The sequence below is a fragment of the Columba livia genome, chromosome 1, assembly GCF_036013475.1.
Source record: "Columba livia isolate bColLiv1 breed racing homer chromosome 1, bColLiv1.pat.W.v2, whole genome shotgun sequence".
NCBI classification, from domain to species: Eukaryota; Metazoa; Chordata; class Aves; order Columbiformes; family Columbidae; genus Columba; species Columba livia.
The window spans coordinates 196,570,734-196,591,945 of record NC_088602.1 but is presented as its reverse complement, the minus strand read 5'-3'; the positions used below and the strand labels follow the sequence as shown (position 1 = coordinate 196,591,945).

Below are 21,212 nucleotides of genomic sequence, written 5' to 3'. Positions count from 1 at the left end.
TCTGATTTGCAGGTGGGTGTTGCCAAAAAAGCTCTCAGTTCAATCAGAAGTAACACAAGGTAATAAATCAGTTTTGAAATACCGTGTGGTCATACTGCCGATCACTAGTTCCTGCGACTGAACTCACCTGAACGACCTCAGCTGTCTGTACGACTTTCCTAGGTCAGAGACTCGCCGACACAGCGGTGCAACTGCCAACTCCATCTGGAAAACCAAACGTTTTCATTTGAATTAGGTTGTCCCAAAATATAAAACTCGGTATTGAAGTAGCCTGCCTTTAAAAGCAACAATCCGAACCTTCAAACCAAGTCACTGACTTCTCACTGGCAGCTGAATTTAAGACAAGTTTTCCCTTCCTTCCATACTGCCTTGCCCAAGCCAAGGCTTTTGCCTCATTCCTGGCAAGGCAGTGAGCATCCCACAGCAAACAGTAGTGATAGTCTGTGGTTAAGAACAGAAGGGGTCTCATGAGCTTTCTGAGACCAAAGCTTTGTTTCTCGCAGCAGGTTTATTTTGTTGGTGATGAGTTTCCTGAAACAGCTCTTATGTCATTACCCCACCTGCCTGCAGACTGGAAAGAGAGCAAATCTAGGCAGGTCTCCCCAGACTGCTCCTAAAGCAGTAAAACAGGCAGTAATTTCAGCTGGGCACACTTTCCCATGGCAAAGGACAAGGTTAAAGAGATTTTTTCTTAAACACTTTAATGTGAATTCTGGGGCTCAAAACCTACACAGACTTGATAGAAGGCAGCTGAGAGCTGTTGTGACAGAGTCATGTGGAACCACAGGCAAAGGAGGATCAGTAGAGCACTATTTTCCTACTTATTTTCATACTGTTTGGTCTCAGAGTTACAGCAGCCATCCTAAAAACAAACGATTTTTAAACACTTTCTGTTTTTAAGCACTGGAGTTCTCCTGCCTTTTCAAACAAAAGCCAGGCTCTGCTTGGATTTTTACATCATGCACATGAAACGAGATTCTGTCCCAGGCTTTTCATTCACAGTGAAGACACAGAAATGAGAAAGCACAATTTAACTTCCAAATCCCAGACTGAACATGAATATTACATGGCAAAGCTTCAGTTAATATGCACACTAATACAAACACCACCACTCAAGGAAACCCATAGGTAAAGTAATTTTAGCCAGATATGGATTAAGTATTTATTTTGTGCATTCCTGAAGTGTCAGTCAGAGAGATGCAAGCTTTATTCTCCATGTACGTTTTTTAAAATCCCCAACTTGAAAGACTATTCAGACTTTGATTTCCATATAATGCACAATTAAGCTAAGTTTCAAAGGATGAGAACTAAAGTAAATAAGATCAAAACCACTATGCAATGAGTTTCCCATTTAAGTAACATTGCTAAAGGAGTTTCAAAGTGTTTGTGATAAGACACTATTTACAGTGAAGTGTTTAATATCATTATTCTTTCAGGCTGTAGCATTTCCTCAGCCAGAGCTGGCTGCTGGGCCACCGGCTTCACCAAGAGCACATAACTATGCTGGGGTTCCAGCACAAACAAGAAAGATGGTATGGCAAACTACGATGCCATAATTCATCTAAAACCAGAAGAAAATAAATTAGAAATTAATGCAAATTAAGGCCATATACTTCAGGCACCCATCTTAAAAAGCAGGTGGTGGGATGGGAGTCATCTCACCTGCTTCTCAACATCTGCAGGTTCTCTTCACAGCCAGTGGAGATCAACAGCCACTCCCGGGATGGGATGCATGTTTCCCCGAGGCAGACATCTAAATCTGGTCAGGTGGGTCATGTTGTAGGAGTGTCCACCTTTGTGACACCTGGTCAGACAAAGCTGGAAAAGCCAGAGGGCCCAACCCAGGCCCCTAAGCTGCCTCTGCAAGGAGGAGAGGGGGACACCTCTGGCAGGCGACGGGGAAAGCCCCACAGGGCTGGCCTAGCAACAGTGCAAAGCCGCTCCCCCAGCCTAGGAACCTTGGAGTACCTGCCCCACCTTGAGCACTTCCAGACTGCCTGAAACCTACATTTGATATAAAGCAGACACTCGCAGAAGCAGAAAGTGAATAAAAATCCAGGAAACAGAAATAAGGATCTTTGTCTTCTGCTTTCAGACAAATGCTGCAGCCCTGGGTAACAGCCCGGCTCCCTCCTGCCCTTCTGGATCCGAAATCCTCCACTCTGGGCTATGAACTGGACCCTTCCCGACAGCTGTGGGGATCCCTGCCCTGCCCCTGTGACCCCGCAGCCTGAGGGCTGGGTCACCTCTGCCACACACAGGCACAAGGGCGACCTGTTCCTTGGGCTGAAGAGCAGGTCCGACCCAGCTCTGCAGCTCCTGAGCACACATGCTGCCCGTTGGGCAGAGACACGGGAACCCAACGTCCCCACGCTGGAGGAGGAGCCGCCAGCCCTGTGCTGGTGCTGGATCTGCTGGCACAAGGGCGCCAGGTTGGGTGCACGCTCCGGGACGGGCAGGTTCTCCCCAGGGATTATTGCCGGCGGGGTGCCCAACTCCAAAGTGCAATGAAACTTAGAGTAAGTTCAGCATGTCGTTCCCCCAAATCCCCAGGACGCTTCTGAGCACGTATGGGAGCCAAGAGGCTGGTCTGTTGCACAGGATCAGAAGCAAGTAGCCGAGAAGAGAAGGTAATTAAGTAGGTTTTGCTGCATCATGATACAAGAACCCTATGGACCTGGAAAAACAAATGGGAGCAACACTGATTTCTCCAGAGCTTCTTTTCAGGCATCAGCATTGTCTAGGGGCAGCTGGAAGTAAGTGAGATCCTGCAGGAGCTGGTGTCTCAGCTCTGGTGGGAGCCGTGGGCTTGTAGCTGGGAAGAACCAGGGAGAAGATAATTCTTTTAGGTGCTTTAGAGAATTTGATAACAGGCAACAAACTGCCAGTCTGATTTGTGGAAACAGAGATGCACGCACCAAACCGTACTCATGAGGGGAAAGAAATCCCAGCACAGCAAAATATAATTTTGCTTAATAAGTTTTAAATGATTGTTTCACTCCTGAAACATAATATGATATAATGAGATGTAAGTGAAACCTTCTACAGCTTAACCAATGCCTTATTAAGACAAATTTGAACATACTTGGCAGTTTCCATAAATCAATATCTTTATTCTTAAGTAGTAAAGAATAAAATTTACTTTGGAAAATTCTATTACTTCATCTTCAACCTCTATTCATGGAAGGAAATTATCAGTATTGCTAGAACTAGATAGATTTAATGGCAGCAGATGGTTGATTCGTGAAGTACTAGTTGCCAAAGAAAAAAATTGTTTTTAAGCTTTGCAGCACACTATACCGTCTCAAATTGACTCATGAAGAGTGGGAATCAGTGAAAACTAATGTGGGAAAAACGTACATAAACCACAGAAACTTTTTTTTTTTAATTTACAACACTAGTCTGCTATGTATTATAACCCAATCTCTCCAATAAAAACTATACTTCACATAATAACTAAGATTGTTTTCTTCACTTGAATTTTAGCTATTTGTCTGAGCCAGATGATGCAGTGAGATGCTACAGCATCTTTCTGCTGTTACATCCATTTCTGCAGGCCCACTGAGCGGGGTTGTGTGTCTCCGCTGAGCACCGTGCCGGCCGGCACCGCCGGAACAGCTGCTGTTTGTTCGGTGCTGGGATCGGGCAGAGGACTGAGTGTACATCACTTCTTTGCTTTGCTACCTGTCATCACCTGAAGCCGCACCAACTCTCGATTCATGCAGCATGTTTATAGCATAGCAGCTTTTGCTATGACACGCAGCTCTGGTTTCCAAAGCATCTTGGTGAGCCTTGACAGGTCAGGTGATGTTTTCAGCTCTCTGCAAGCCAGTATTTGTATCACGTGTGCAAGGCTTTTCCTACAGCTGTGTCCTATGGACTTTACATATGAAAGGGTATGTAGTATTTGTTGTTTCTTTTCCAAATTTTTATCCCAGAATTGCAAATTTGAAAACTCGGATATGCAGGTTAAATTCAGGGATGAATCAAGTGTCCAAAGCAGTAACTGGCAACCACAGAGGCTTGACTGACTAATGTGAAAGAATCATCAACAAAGGATCAGAGAAGCGGTAGGAAGTGCACACGCTGCCGAAAGGAAGGGGCAGCGAGAACACACAGGCCTAATGACTCCGCCTCATTTCCTCTACCCTTGTTCAAACCCCATAGCTTTTCATGTTGTTTTGCTACGCTTTGCAGAACACAGTGGCAGAATCCTGCCTAACACATGCTTCTTCCTCTCTAAACCCAAAAAAGCTATATTACATTTTCTTCTTATATGACCCTGCCACAGCTCATGGCTAGGTGGTCAATTATCTGTTGAAATATTCACTGGCTACCCATATTGTACAAAATACATCACATGGCTGGCTTCTCTAATTGGATTATGTTCAGCAACCCAAGGGTGAAGTTAATATGTAGTCTAGATACAGATAATGCGTATATATTGAAGAGTGCAGTGAAGTTATTGTTTAGTGCCTATTGTATTTTCAAGATCTCTGATTACTGAACATCTGTTTTTTCAGCTAGAAAACCTTAACATTAAATTTTTATCAATTATATTTTCTCTTGGCCAAGATGAATGTCAAGTTTTTAAACGTTAACTCAAAATGCTTTTTTCTAGCCATTCACCAGGAGAGAATGCGTTAAGAAGCAAGAGAGCAGAAGAGCTCTGAACTGATATATGAAAGCAGCTGCCCTTGAAGGGATGTGGAATCTGATGTCTCTCATACAGCAATTCCAAAATGGTGGACATTTAAGTAAATCCTTCAGCTGCAATACCTCCAAAATAACACACACCAGAAAATCACTTTCTCCTTCTGGTAAGATAGTTAGCATTAAGCGCATTTTAGCTTTAGCAGTTTCTGTCCTTATGACTGCAACTGTGATTACAACATCTTGCTTCTCTCACTTCTCTGTAAGAAACTACAGAGGAAATTTTTTTATAAAAAATGATAAAAATCATTTTTGGACTTGTATCATCATGTTTGATCAAACAAGCAAATCTGTTCATATTTAAAAAAAAACACAAATACATAATATTCTTGCTTTTTAACTCCACATACTGAACCAGGAAACCAGATTCTGAGCATAGGTTAAGCAGCAGATAGAAACTTTTCTTCTGCACTAGAATTTAGCATTGTCAACGTCTACAGTAAAAGCATTTTCCTAGGAAGATTCAATAAAATCAAGACATTTTGCAGAAATTTATTGATAAAGACTTGAAGAATTGCTGGCAGTGTTAACTATGTCCCATCAAAACTGTTTGAACACAGTACCAAACAATGCCAAAAACCCCACCTATAAATCACAGCTAGATAAGAAATGTACGAGGGTATATACAGAATAGTATTAACCCAAACAGGACCAATAAAAATAGTTCGCTCGACAAGGCTGAAAATAATCTGGGGTTCTTGGCACAGACTCCCGCCTTATATGTCACTCCACACACACACCTGCACTATGAAAAGATGGGAATTCATGTCATGCCTTCATGCCATGAAGCATATAGATTATTCAGTGTTTGCAGTTCCTACACTAGTTTATTTCAATGCAGTTGTGATTTGTATTTGCTATTAATAAACAGCTGTTTTCCTATATCAGCTTCCAACCTTTATGCAGCGGGCTACTGATTTCCGTGCCAAATATTACTGTAGATTCCTCATTTCTAGTACTTCCCAGAAACATAAATGTTGCAAAACCACAGGGTTTGCTGGCTTGCTTGCCTCCAGGAGAACATTTTTCTCAGTCTGACTAGTACTGAATTAAAAAGTGAAATTTGGTATTACATACATGAATACTGAATTATAGTCACCTTAAAAATACAAAAACAAATGAAATCAAACTGAACCAGGTATTTATAGGAGTGAACTGAAAAATAATCCTGTGCAATTGCCTGCACAAAAACTGAGAGCATGAAAAGAGGTGAATTCAGCCTGTAGACTAGAAATATTTTGAACAAGAAGAGTCCCAAGAACAGCACAGTATGTGATAATAACCTTGCAGCACTGCAGACGTTTCCTAAGGCTTAAAATGTCTCTCTGTCCCTGTAAGCACTGATCTTCATGAAATCATATTAATGATATTCAGGCATATTTCAAGCCTATCATACATCTGTTTACAGCTGCACACTAGAACACACCTGGTCTTACTGCTGAAATATCTCTAATGCACAAGATAGCAAAATGCAATACTGACAAAGGAAACAGGATAAGACAGAGAATTACAGCAATAACTCCTAACTGTGTAAGTAGATGAGCCTTACTTAAGAAAATTGTCTGCTGTGCACCTCACCAAACCCAGTTCTGAATGAGGAGAACTTGAAGCCTCAGTTTTCCCCCTTCTGTATAGACACCTGTTGTTTTGAGGCAACTTAACAGTAAAACATGTTTCCACTGCAAAAATTTTCAAGTCTGACTCTCAGCCAAAGCTATTCTGCTGAGTGCAAGGCAGCTGTAACTCTGAGTGCTCTGAAAGAAACGTGCACAAGCACGAGATACCCAAAATCTGATGCAACCCAAGATTATCTGACTTGCTGCATGCGAGTTTATAATAGAACTTCAAATAAACCGAAGCTTCTGGACGTGTTTCTGCCCAGGTTTTTTGCTTGCAAGTAACCCCAAAACACCAAAAGCGGTTTTAGATCTCTAAAGCCGTTTTCAAGCAGGAACATGTAACCCTTTTTGAGTACAGAAAATTCAAAATGACTCTACAAGACAGAGCACAACTAAAAACAGTTTATAAACAAACGCCCTCCTACACATAGCGTCTTTGAAGGCAGGTCCTTTCCTTCAGGTTTGGCGTTAGTGCAACAATGCAGTCCCTTTCTGGGACTGAAAAAGCCCTGCACGCAGCATTTATGGAACGTTTACCCTTCCCATCAAGCAGCAGCCCAGCTAAATACCTGCTCCCTGCTCTCCTCAGCCCACAGCAGCAGCAACTTCCCCTCCTCTCTGGAGGAACCAAGACTTTTCCTTGACAAAGCCAGGTGCCACAGGATTGGGAGCATGGAAGTGAAACGAGTCCTGTTTGGGTTTACAGCCACATTTCAGCAAACATGCCCAGGACTCCCGAGCAGGTCAGAGCAACTACAACCTCCCCGGTGGGGCTACCAGGAGCTGGTGTCACGGGCATGTGCCCAAAACTCACCAGGTTTTCAGGAGGGGCAGACACAGCCCAGAAAACATGGATATAAGGCAACCTCTACATACAAAATGTTTTGGTCCTTTTTCTGTTATCCTGAGAGACAGGATATAGTTTTGAGGCCATTCTACAGCCCCTGTGCAGCCTGGGGCACCCCAAGATGCTCTGTGCAGAGATGGTCAATGGCCCAGAGTGAGCACTGAGCTGGCTGTATGGGGTTGGGTGGACCCAGACATTTCTTTTCTTAAGCCCATTTTTAAACAAGTCAAAAATATGGCACAATGTGAAGATGAGAAAAACACAAGGCAGCCCCCAGATGCAGCAACAACTGAAGGCAGGAGACAAGAATGAATTCAAAACCTATTTCTTTTTCTTCCACAGTACAAAAGAAATCAGAATATTTATCTTCACACAGTTGTTCGTTCAGAGTTATACTCAGCGTGGGGAAGAACATGCAAAGCCCCCTACACTCAAATGAAAACATACCTTCATTTTTCACTTAAAAGGCAGCCCATGTCAGAATGAGAAAAATAAGTGTTTAGAAAAGATAAATGAGTGATATTTTTAGCATTATTATAGTAGGTGCTTAGATCAGATGCTCGTTACTGTAGAATTAGGTGAAGATATTTCCCAAATTTTTAAGACTTACTTTAGTACTGCAGCATAAATTACAAAAATTATCTATATTCCTTCCAGAGGAGTTGTCAAGCATTCTTTTTTTTTCTCCAGTTTTATGCCATTGTCTTCAAAACAGAGAAGGGAACTGAACCTTCTCACGGAAAGCAACTGAAAACTTGCCCGTAACTTCTGTGGTTAACAGCTGATTTGCTCCTTTTGAGTAATGAAGAAAAAAACTTTACTCAGGCGTATCTAACTCACAGGCAAGTGATACAAAGCAGCCACAAGCAGCAGCGAGATGGCAGTGATGCCGCCCTCTCCTGCCTCAGTTGCTTACCAGCCAGAAGCAGCACTTGGTATGCAGACAGCTGGTGCTAATTCCCTTTCCACTTGGATAATAATTACGAGGACTCTCAGACCAATCTAGTGGATGCCTGTATTCTTTGGCAAGTTAATCACACAGTGTTACTATTGACAAATTAAATTTGAATATAGTAGATAAGGCAGACAGGTAGTAGATATTAATCTGGCAATTTGGGTTGTGTTTTAGTCCAGTACCAGAGCTAGATAAAGCTGAGAGGCAGATAAGTCAATCACGGCATGAAGAGAATCCCACAAGAAAACTGCCCGTCTGTTACCAAAAGGGCAGTTCTTCCACAGGATACTGGTATTTCTTTAGCTTGTCTCCTGCACTGCAAGGCAGCTGAATTAATGGTTGGCCACTGTGGGCACTGTGATATATAAAGCGATTAAGAAAGCGACACACTATTCCATTAGAAGAGAGAGAAAGAATGAAGTGAATGAATAGTGGCAAATGATGGACGTACCAAAAAGGTCAGGCAAATGGAATGAAACGTCGAGGCGCAGCTGAATTTAAATGCAACAGTCACTTGACAGGGAGCTGTCAGACCTCCCTGAATGTGCCTTACGGTGATAGGGGATCTTCAGCTACTTAGTGGATGCATTTCTCAGGATCCAGTATCTCAGCAGAGAGGATGTTCAGAACTGGAATGCAGTGATCTCTACAACCGCCTGTTTACACTCAGATGCGTACTAAACTACTGATACTTTTCAGTGAGCACAGTGAAGTAACAGTAAAAAGCAGAAATCAGTATTAAGGTACCTGCGCAAAATCCGCTGCAAGCCGCATCTTCCCACCTTCACCAAGGGGCCTTATTAGACTGGCATGGCGAATGAAAAGTTCAATTGCTCTTTGAGCCATGGCCTCAGTGTTATCAAAGACAAAGTCGAAACATTCAAAATGTCTGAAGTAGTCGCTCATGACTCTTGCTATAAAACCCTGGAGTTCTTTCATGTACAGAGAACAGGGGACATCTGGTTTTCCTGAGCTAGGTAATGATCTGAAAAAAAAAAGAAAAGAAAAAAAGAAATGGGGACAGCTAAATTCATCTTTAAAACACAGTCAAAAACTACTGGATTCTTTTAATTTTTTTCCCATCCCACAAAGTCATGGCATGAATTGTAGAGTTTCATTTCTACTCAGAATAAAGAGCATGTAGCTCTCTCTGAAACTGTAGTCAAAAAAATCTTTGTATCAGCCATCCCCATCCTAACAAAGATAAAGGACACCACTCCACTCCTACCCAGCTTGCAAAGCCTCCACCACTCTGGAGCCTAAACATCAAACCCAGCGCCTAAATCTAAATGTCCCAGTTGTTGATTTGAAACTCTAATAATGGGTCAGAAAACACAAGCACATGTCACGGGGTTACTACTTCAGCCTATTCCAAACCTGTCCTCTGTTCATAATTAGTTTCCTAGATTCCTCCAAACCCAGGGTTATAAAAATCTAATTATCACAGAAGCAGCACAGAATCTCTAGGACACAGAAATCAATCACCTTTCTCTTTATGTGAATCACCGCCAGGCTCCTCCAAACTCAGGAACCTGAGTGTGCAGGCTACCACACAAAGCTCAGCCTTTAGCTGACTCGGTTTATCCACACAGAGAGGTATTTTGCTAGTGGTAGCACAAGAAAGATGGGGAGGGTAAAATATTGGGTTTTTTTTAAAAAAAAAGGGAAAAAAAAGGCAAAAGGAAAATTTAAAACACTTCTGAAAATATACTGTTTTCAGTGAATTTCCAAGACAGAAAACAAGGCATCTAATGATGATATAAGCGATGTCAGAACAGAGATAACAACTAAAATAACACTCAAGAAGGAAGTCTCAATGATAGATAGGTCTCAAAATTTTTGCAGAGGAAGAATACTGGAAATTTTAATTAAAATGCTATGGGAAAATAGCATAATACACCAAATGTGAGCTTTCTGTAAAAGAGATTTTTTAACTCATTTCATATTCGCTAATACTTTAGAAAAAATATGTGTAATTTTAAATCAGAGGTTATTTATTCACTTTGAGACAACAATATGGACAGTTCTGAAGACTGTCCACAAAAAATAAGTTTTGAAAACAAAAGGGTTTTCTTAAGCACAAAAATGGCCTCTGCTTGGCTTTATTTTTCTATTTAAAATGAATTTAACTCAACAGACATGGAACAAAAGGCAAGAAGACAGATGCTACCTGATTAATTTGTTTCAATATAGGTGTAATTCTGCTTTCTGTGTTCACTGACCATAAAGCATTGCCTTCCCCTCAACGAAAATGCGCCCTTGCTCCAAGGACATCATGGCAATAACAATCTATTATGCATATGCAGGACATCTTACTAAAGCAACGTTAAATTTAAAACACATTTCTAGTTACCCAGAAAAATCTTCCTGGTGCATAGTGATGATAATAGCTTCTACTGAATCTCCTACAGAGTTCAGTAACGGTTGAACAGCACTACCCATTAGATCATGGACCACCTAAAATAGAATAAGAAAAAAGCAGAAGTAAGGAAACCGAAATTAGAAGCATTTGCATTTTGAGACCTCAAAAATACCTTGACAAACAGTTCTTTTCAACTGCGTTTTTTATTTTTCTGCGTTAGAAACTGCTAAATAGAAGGACAACAGCCTAAGGTAACATTTCTCTTTACTTGATTTTACCAGTCAAATGCAGAAATAAGGCTGTTTACTAGTTCTATGTAAAGCCTTCCTTCAAAAATCTGGCATTCCTGGTTCGTAAATGTACATGTTCTGGTGCACACACATCGTTCCGCTGTTCATTCCCCAGACACACAAGCTGCCCTTCATTCCTCTGCACACAACTCCTCCCGGATCAGCGCACAGCAGGACAGATGTGCACAGCTGTCATCCACGGAGGGCTGCGCCGCCATCCACATCACCCCCCAGGAAAGCACCAGGTAGCATAAAAACCATATTTTTGGAAGGGGTACAGGGGTGATGAAGGATGCAGCTATTGCTGTGTGAATGTTGCAGAGAAATACATTTATTTTCACAGTCAGATGACATCTGGGTTCCAACCATTACGAGAATATTCTTGAATACTCTGTGATTCTGTGAATACAAATGCTACTCAAGCAGTGATTTGGCATATGTGACATATAAATAAACTGCAAAATATAAATTTCAGAGTATTTGTATGCCTTTGACATAACACAAAATAATACCTGGGAAAATAAGTGTTCATTTGAAGTGTAACAGACAAAGCAAAGCTCAGCCCTATCCCTGCAGCGAATGGACATTCAATTACCTTTAAGGCAGTTGTAACTGTTTGCTCAGCGGCTGCTGGAAATGAGCTCTGATTGGTAATGACCTACAAATTGTAAAGTAATAGTTAACAGTCAACATTCAACAAATTATTAGAATCCATTATATTTAATTTCATTTAAAACCATACTGATTTACTTTTAGTAATAAGTGGTTTACATAGGTATAGATAACTATTAAATGTGTTTCATACAGACAGCATTTTCAGTGCACTGGTATCAGTCCTGTGCTCTTGAATTTCCTATGGACTCTGCTTCTGCCCTGGCAAAGAAAGGATTCAATTGAGTTCAACTGAAATTTAGCTGATGGGTTGACAGAATCAGAATGAAAATAAGTGGTGCATTCACCCACTGCTAAGTATAGAATTTAAGCAGAATTACACAAACAGGTCTACAGCAAATATTTGAAAGAATGGTTGATCTTTCTCAGTATTATGATTATTATAACACCATGTGTTAAATAGCTGTTTATGTACAGCCATAGTGGTATTAGAATTGAAAGTCCAGGAATGATCTGAAGGAATATTCTACCAATTTCCTCAGTTATGAACATGCTATATGATAGTATTTTCAAGCCAGATAGATACTAAACTCAAAGACTGAATCATATCAGATCTCCTTCCAACACTAAGGCACATGAGGTTCATTACTAAACACATCAGAGAAAGCAGACTTAAAAGTTGATCTACCATCTGTTTGCAAAATCCAAGCAAATTTTATAGGCTTTTTAGCATTTTTAAACATTCTTTAAGCATATCCACAGTCAGGAGTACTCATGATCTTTTTTCTAATCAGGCCAGGATTTAAACACAATTACCCCTTATCTGTTTGTTTTAATTTACAGAGACCGTGTAAGTGTTGGCATCACTAAACCAGTAAATTGGAATTATTCATAACTCTGCTTTGTCCTGAAAACATTTCCAGGCCAGACTTCGGTCACAGCAACAATGCATGGAGATATTTGTGAGGTGCTGCTTTTCTTGATTTTACCCTTTCCTTCCCCTTTTCAGTTTGGCCACAACAGTGGGAAAGCAGTGAGGGTCTTCTGAGAAACATAAGCTTGGGCTGGGACAGATGCAGACAAGGGCTATCGGGGTGACCCATACAAAGACAGAGCTTATTTGATAAGAAAATACAGAAGAGTTCAATTGTTTAGGCTCACAAAACAACGGCTGTGAGACATGATTATTCTCTATAAACAAATCTTTCACACCACTTCTAATATTGACCATTTATCGCAAAGTGGTGCTTACAAAGGCCAACCAAGTCTCAAAGATTTGTAGAAATGCACAGCAAGGTGCAGCTCTTAACCCAAAATTGGGCTGTATTTGTCAGAGTTCTCATCAGCTGATGGGAGAATATGCACACGACAGAGCAAGGAAGTTAACATTATGGCAAGAGGAGAAATACCAAAGGAAGCCTACCTTCAGAACCGACTGGTGCAGTTTGTACAGTGAATTAACTACAGCCACGTTCCTTCTCTGTCCCTCTGTGAGTGGTCCAATCACCTGGCTGGCATCTCCTTGGGTAGACAGCTGCAGTGATTGCAGAAATCGTTAAAGCAGTACTAACTCTTTAAACAGTGCATCACCACAAAATTACAGTTCACAGAATCACAGAATGGTTGGGGTTGGAAGGGACCTCTGGAGATCATCTAGTCCACCGACCTGCTAAACCAGGTTCACCCAGAGCAGATCACACAGGAATGTGTCCAGGTGGGATCTGAATGTCTCCAGGGAAGGAGACTCCACAGCCCCTCTGGGCAGCCTGTTCAAGGCTCTGGCACCCTCAAAGTAAAGAAGTTTCTCCTCATGTTCAGATGGAACCTCCTGTGCTTCAGTCTGTGCCCACTGCCCTCATCCTATTGTTGGGCACCAATGAAAGGAGTCTGGTTCCATCCTCTTGACACCCACCCTTGAGATATTTATAAACATTGATGAGATCCCCTCTCAGCCTTCTCTTCTCAAGGCTGAACAGACCCAGCTCTCTTAGTCTCTCCTCGTAAGAAAGATGCTCCAGACTCCTCATCATCTTTGCAACTAAACTTAGAACATGGCAGAAATACAGAGGTCTTCAGTACCAGTGTTCTTCCATTTAACTCTTGTCTTGATTCTTATGGCTTCCATCTCCAGACAATATAATACAAATGGAACAACAGGAATCATGAGAGGCTGCTGTCCCAGCTCCCAGACCCCAGCACTCAGACCCAGATCTCTTGGAGATACATAGTCCCAACATGACTTCTGTTTTGTAATCTAAGTGTCAGGTGAATTCACCCACTTGAGGATGCAGGATAAACTACCACCAGCAGAAATAAACAGGTTGTGCTTTTCCCATATACTCTCCGTCCTTACTTCTGACATCCATTTAAGCCCCTCTTTAAAAACTCCATTTCTTGAAATAGATGGCTTACAGCTTTGTACATATTAGCAGCTTGTAAATGAACAGGAAAATAAAACTGCAAGGACCAAAACTGCTAGTCCAGCCATTAAAGAGAGTTCTATCCATGAACCTTTCAGCAAAAATATATATAAAAAATATTTTTTCATATTTAAACTCCACAAAGCACATATTTTTTATCATTACCATAGAAATCAAAGTTCCAAGCTGATACATAAATAGCAATTAACTACAGAACAGCCCCTTAAGGATACCACAGCAGAGGTTTACAATTTGAAATAAACTGTAACTAGGAAACAAAGAGAAATTTTCTTGTGCACTGAAAGCTGCAGAAATACAAAGAATTGACAAAAGGCCATGTGAATTGTAGAAGTACATCAAAATATTACAGCAAGAATAGCTATTAATAGAAGGCTTTACTGAGATATAATTATCTGGCTAATTATCTAGATTCCTCCAGGAAACTCCTGAAGATGCCTAGCTCCAAAAGTCTCTCAGTAAAAGCATATTCAACTCATTGAACAAGTCATCAAGAGACTTTTATGAAGTGTGTCTTTAAACAGAGTTGTAGGTCCTACAGAAAGCTCCTAAACTAAAACTGAGTATGCAGCAACAAAAGGAACAAACGTGAACATTTTTAAGTAATGGGAAAGAGTGAATCTTTAACTAGTGAAAGACTATTCCTGTACATCCCATAGCTTCCCATCAGCACAAACAGACAGCATGCAAGCAAAGTTATCTATTTGCCAGTGCTGTTAATAATGAAGTTTTAGACAAGTTCTTGCAAGCACACAGGAACTCAAACTTATTCACAGCACTACAGTGACAATGTCAGTTCATTTCCCTTTCTTCATATTTAGGGATTATTTCAGGATAAATAGGTTTCCAAGGCCTTTGCAGAGGGAAAAATCTTTTCCAATGTATCTTCAATTATTTGACATCAGAATGCATCTTTCGACTAGCTGACAAATATACCATCTCAGCATCTTCCTGCCTTCCTGATGAGAACAGCCATGTGAGCTGCGTACATCTCTGTTGCCTTCCTGATACTTCCATTTGATGGACATGACTGGTTTTAAGAATTCCGCTTCTCAAGCTTACAGCTCCACAGATTAATGACAAAACAGCTGTGCAGAGAAACATCCCGTCCACCCAGCTGATCATCCTCCCAGACCTCATTAAGGTTTTTTCACAGCATTTTTAAGCACTGTACAGACTATTAAATTGGTATGTTGCACATTTAGAACTCTTAAACATAAAAGACACTACTAAGAGAGTAAAATTTTACATATTAGTCACTTAAATTTCTGCTCCTTGGACTCCGTTGTAAAGGTTTCACAAGTTCTTTTGCTTAGACATTGTGAAATAATTAAACTGTGTTTCTTCTGCTGGTGAAAAAGCTTAACTGATAAGTAAAACCAGTAACAAGTACAAACATAATCCTTCTGCAGCAGCAACTCTTGCAGTCAGCAATAGTGCACAACAGCTTCACGGGCAAAGTCTAAACACCCTTAAAAGCAACCAATCTTCCTAAAATTGTTTACCATACTGAATTCCCTTAAATTTGAACTTTGACAGCTAGATGTGTCTCCCTAGGACTGCTTCTCCTCAAGGGGCGCCTTGGGAACACCCAGCTCCTACACAGGTAGGTGTCCCCTGCCACCATGGGAACACCCGGCTCCTACATGGGTAGCTGTGTCCTGCCATCTACAGCAGAAGTCTCACGAAGTGGTTCCCATTTCTTGCTGTCAGCACGATGATTTCTATGACCTTGCCTTGACGCAAGAAGGTTCTGCACTGACTCTGTCCAACAAGGTTCATGTACATACACTTTGTCGCTGGCATATATCTGGATTTCAGGTAGTTTATCATTATTCCAATATTCCAGTGCATCAGACTGAATTCTTGACACCTCTAATACCCACTGTACAACCACGCATCCAGGTAGAAAAATGCCATCATTGTGTCTCCCCGGTTCCAACAAACCACACTTATAGCCCATTTCCTTTAGACACAAATTATCTCTCAGTTTATTTTCAATCAAACCAGGTTTTATCAATGATTCACATTCATCACTCTCATTTATATAGCAAGTACTTTTGAAGCTCTATGCTGGACACAGCTTATGCAGTCAAGCTGGTGGTAATGTAACTCTTCCTCTGCTACCTGCCCACTGGGGATTGTGCTGTGTAAACAGGTTAAGTCAAGTAAGTGTGAAGCCTACCCACATCCACTCAGCTGAAAGACACAGTCCAAGGGCCTTCTTTTTGATGAGGGCACTAAAGACAAAATCTGATGACTTTTTAATCAGTTAGATTTATCCAGAAATGCAGAAGGCCACGAGGGTGAATTCATGCTAAGCAGAAATAGGGACTACAGAAGGGGCGACTTCATCCCAAATCAGAATCTATTTGGGGAAATAAATAACTGAGAGAAAGCGTAGCTGAAGGATCACATCCCATCTCCAGGGAAGCATCAGTCACCCTCGGAGTTAGTCTGGCTTTGAGCCTGCTAGCTGAAAAGAAAAGAGAGGAAAAGAAACTATGCTGAAGCCAGACGTGAATGAGCAGTAACGAGGACTGTAGCAGTTCTAGTCTTCTGTCTGTAAGTGTAGCAATTGATTTCTTACACTTGTCACTTTAGACAGCTAAATTCTTTTACCTCAAAGCCTCTCTACTATTTACAGCAATTTCATGGCCACTAGGCAAAGCACAGGCACCCCATTTCCCTGCAAGTGGCAGGGGTGACATGTCTGTATGAGCTTCCTTTGCCAGCATGAGATACCAGCACACTGGCAACATGAGATGCCACTGAGGAAGAGAGGAGAGAGGTCTCCCACCAGCAAATATCAGCCAGGACTTCTGTTTCATGCATCCAGGCACTAGGACAAGGGCTGTGTCTTGTGGTACCCTCAAGAACGTGAATGTGAGCTTCTGTCCCATACAGCATTTCAAGAAAACGCAAAGGGCAGCTGTTAAACTAAAATGAGAAAGAAACATTGGAGGTACTATCTGACATGCATATGACGACATTCTCTAAGGCAGGAGGTTGAAATTTGCAGATTCAATCCAATAGCTAACCAGTTGGAAGAAGGTGCCTAGAAGACTTCAGACTTCTTTTTTTTTAAATCTATATCAGTAGAAACTAAGGATTGGGTAGTTTATTGAACCAAAAAAGACACTTGTAGAAGCTAACAGACAAAAAAATGTGTCAGGAAGAGGAGCAACATGACTGAAAGCCGCCTGACTTGCTTCAGCCTGGCATGGTTGTGAAACTGAAAGCCGTGACTGGCACTATGCTGTCACCAAATGCAGAAGTCCTTCTGGAAAACAGTTTCTTTTAGTTGGTATCCTTCAGTACACTAATGTGGTTATGCTGCTTCACCTGCAGAGATTGCAGGTGCCTTGTACTGGGTCAGTAAGTTGCCCAATGCAGAAAATTTCAGGAATGATTCACCTGACCACGTGCAGGAAACCACAAAGCAGAGAAATAAGCAACTCATTGAGTAATTCAGCGAGCCTATTTTAGAGACCCTGCTTTAGGGAGGGAGTAAATGAACCTTTTCTGCACCTATTTCTCTCCACTAACTATAAAGGGAATCTAAAGCAGCACTGCAGATACATACAGGGAGCTATACTGCCTGAAGACTTGTCAGATGAATCCTCACCCTATAAATGTATTTGCACCCCCTTGCATAGACCTGCTTTGGAAACATGCCTTGGAAATAACCAGAACAAGTGGTTTGGATTTTATACTTTTCTATGTTTAATACCTTAGAACACGTGTAATTTAACAGCATAGATTTTATCTCACATGTTGAGACACGTGCTATGATAATATTGCTTTGGGTTTAAATTCTTGTTTTCACCATGAAGAAATGGATGTAGAATTTAGATTAGGACGTGAATCAAATCATCAGTTCTCCCTTGGGTTATAAAAAATGCTAACTGAGTCTGCCTTTTCTTGTAGAAAAGCTCAGACTATTGATACATCTTTTCCCATAATTTGTTTAGTGTTTCCAAGTGACTAACTTGCCCTCCTTCAACAGGTGGCAGCTCACAAGAACACTGATGTGTGAGCTGGTTTGCTATCATTCCCTTCACAGACAGGATGTTTTGTGAAAAAGTTCCGTTTCCTACTAAGTAACTAAGATGTTGTGTGCATCCTTACTGACAGCTTTGGAAAACTCCATTTCTTTGATTTCTCTACTCTAAAACAGCCTCAGCAAACCCACTCTCCGAAGAGCAGGAAACAGCATCATAATTTAGAAGGAGTAAGGAGAAGACCTTAAATCAAAATAAGACAAGAGCAGTGCCTCTCAACAAGGCATTTGATCTTACTCTGGGATCATGAGACTAATGTGCGTTGATGGCACAAATTGAACTCCAATCGTCACGCTGACATTTCCAAGATTAAATACATTCCTAGCAGAGGCAGCTGATGTGGCCATACCTCTGGCAGAAAGCGGTCAATCCATCTGGCGCTTGGCCTCCTGCCTGATCATAACAGCTTCTTATACGGCACAGAATCCACTTACAGAGGTTCTGAGTCAATAGGGCTTGGCCCTGGGATGTCTCCTGTAAGCTACAAATAATTGGGATTATTTACTATTAGGTTTAACGTTTTTCATGTGGCAGAAGGAGACTTTTACAATCTCTTTCCATCTAAGAAACGCAAAAGTTCACTAGAATCAGTTTGCTACTTTTTGCAAAAATATGACACTCTTTAGCAGAAATACACAAAACAATCTGAACTCCACTAGCTACGCCACCTCATATATTAGCTACTTAGGGGACAATTTGCAAAAGGAAGAGACATCATTAAGAGGTTCAAAGTGTAGGATTTTAATGAATGTGTTGGGGAAAATAAGGTCCTTGACTGATAAAGATAAAATGAATATTCTGCTTTAAAAAAAAATCAACTAAAATTTAAGAATAGATCATAAATAAGAACTTACGTTCTTGGAATGACTTCTGATTTTTCAAAGAACAAGTAATATTTCAAGACACGAAGAAAGCAATAAGCTGTGAGTGCAGGCAATAATTTAAAATGTACATAAAAACATTTATATAGCACCCTCAGGACATTCTTGTAGCTTCCAGAATATGTTGAGGTTTTTTTAGCTTCCTCAGAAAAATGAAAACTTTATATTCTAGGAATATAGAAAAGGAGCTCTATGGTAAAGGCATTCAAAAATCTTAAAGAAAACACAATCATTATTTTGGGGAGAAAAATTTGAACGGACTGTTAAGTCATTGACCAAGAAAAAACACCGGATACTGTGCTCATACTATTCATGCTGGAACAACAGCAATCATCAAACTGTTCCCTTGGAGGTATTTTGTACTGTTGGTGGTGGGGTTTTGGGTTTGGGGTTTTTTTGTTTGTTTATTTTTACTTCCTTAATATTTTCGATGAAATAAAAGCAGCAAATAGTCTTTCTGTAAGAGAAAATACAGGATTTATCTCTAAGACTTTGAATCATCTGAGAAGAAATGCACTGTACGAATAATAAAAAGTGAGTAATGGTTCATGGTTCTTAAATAATGAGATCCTTTAAAGCAACTCTGCTCTCAGAAAGCACCTGAAACCAGTTCCTTAAAGGAATCTCAGAAAATCCTGAACCTGAAGCACTCAGAATCATTTCTCAACTTCTGAAAATTATGCTCCTTGTGTTGGACATTTTTTCACCTCACGTTTATGCAGCTACCCAAGTCTGAGGAGGATTTCCAGGACAATGTGTGTTGATCCTGATACCTCTCACTATAACAGTTTACTGAATTTTTCATACTTGCCAGATCAATGACTGAATGATTAATCATATTTTACATGCCATTCCAACAGCTGTTGGTCCCAACCAACCCCTGAGAATGCACCTCCAGAGCTGAAGAGCAGATATCCATCCCCAAGACACGTAAGACGGGCCCAACACCACAGGGTGACATTCGCCTACACATAAAAACTACAGCCCGTTTCCAAAACATGGACCCAGTTTGAAATCACCATACACAAATTCAACTGTTGTCTCAATGTTGCCCATACAGCAAGTGGAGTGAACATAGAACATTTATAAAAAGGTTACGGAAAGTTGATAACTCATTAAACCATTTGTAAATTTTTGTGTAATTGTTACATGTTGCCACCGTGAAATTGGGTCCATCTTTTTGAAACAACCTGTATAATCAACTTATTTAATTGCCATCTGCCTTTTTTGGTATCAAGTCCAGGCATTGAGATCAGAACACTTCTACCCTGCAAAAGGTTATAAATGAGCTTTACACTGTCAAACACTTGTTAGAGTTGTCCCAAAATTGCAGAATTCCAAAGCCTTTACCATATCAACATATATTTAACCAAATCCATTTCTGAATCATATAATTTCACCTGGTATGAAACAACATAGAGTGCCCTATAACAAAATAGTGTAAGGACTGTGCATTCTTGCTCTTTTTCTACCTTTTAGCAAAATTACATGCTAGATCTAAAGAAGTCTTTCAACCACTTTCACAGCAAGACAAACTAAAGCACACAGTACTCCCAAGGCAGCCTTTCATGCTTGGATGATTATTTCTGGAGTTCAGCCAGTATCTCATTAAAAAAAAAATTAAAAAATCACACATTTGTTATGTGAGTCACGATCCACCCAGCAAAAGACAACATGAGAATGAAGTCAGTGTTTCATGAAGTTATTTTTTAATGCAGCTTTCGCCTCTAGATTTTGAATTCCATTTTTAAAATTTTAAATGCTTTTTTAAGGGACTTATCAGCTTGACATTTCTAAGTACTCTCTGACCAATATAAGCAGCTTCTTACTGACTCTCTTAACAAAACTCTTCTGATCTTTACATTAAAAAAAATTACAAAACCTTAGCTGACTTCTGATTATTTTTAAATTAGACCTACTGCCATCTTTAGCTTTTATTACTGCACAGTCAAATAGTAATTATTCTGAAATTATTTAAGTACATAATAGCCTCCCACATGTTCTATTTAAATACCTATTAATGAATTCCTTTAATGTGCCAAATATTGAATTCATTTTTTTGGGTTCTCTCATTTAAATAGCACAGATACAAGTTTTTCAATGACAGTAACACCATGTCTTCAAGGTACTGGTATAATATTATACAATTAATTCGCATATCTCAAATTGAACTGGGGAAAATATAATCTTTCACATTACTTACACCACTGTAACTGACCTGTTATTTACAGAAAACCTTTCCTAAAGTGTCTTTTCACTACTGTTCCTGATGATTTGTGAGCTTATTACATTTCATACCTCCACGCAAAGTTCACAATATTCGACATTTAGACAAGAGGACTAGATACGTTTCCCTGGAACTGTCAGACAAATCTCATTGTTGAAATATGTCCTGAATAGTAATTCACCCACAAATGAAAGCTCACAATTC

The 21,212-nt window shown here is 40.4% G+C and overlaps 1 protein-coding gene across 2 annotated transcripts in view; it reads right to left on the bottom strand.

Annotated features, from left to right (window-relative positions):
- COG5 (component of oligomeric golgi complex 5) overlaps positions 1-21,212 on the bottom strand; it is a 189,039-nt gene that overhangs the window by 11,283 nt on the left and 156,544 nt on the right. For both annotated transcript variants that reach the window (XM_065049026.1, XM_005498123.3), the window contains exons 15-19: positions 12,822-12,932; positions 11,382-11,444; positions 10,488-10,591; positions 8,882-9,119; positions 128-204 (exon numbers count right to left, since the gene is read on the bottom strand). In XM_065049026.1, coding sequence (XP_064905098.1) covers positions 128-204; positions 8,882-9,119; positions 10,488-10,591; positions 11,382-11,444; positions 12,822-12,932 — 593 coding nt within the window. The remainder of the gene's footprint in view (positions 1-127; positions 205-8,881; positions 9,120-10,487; positions 10,592-11,381; positions 11,445-12,821; positions 12,933-21,212) is intronic.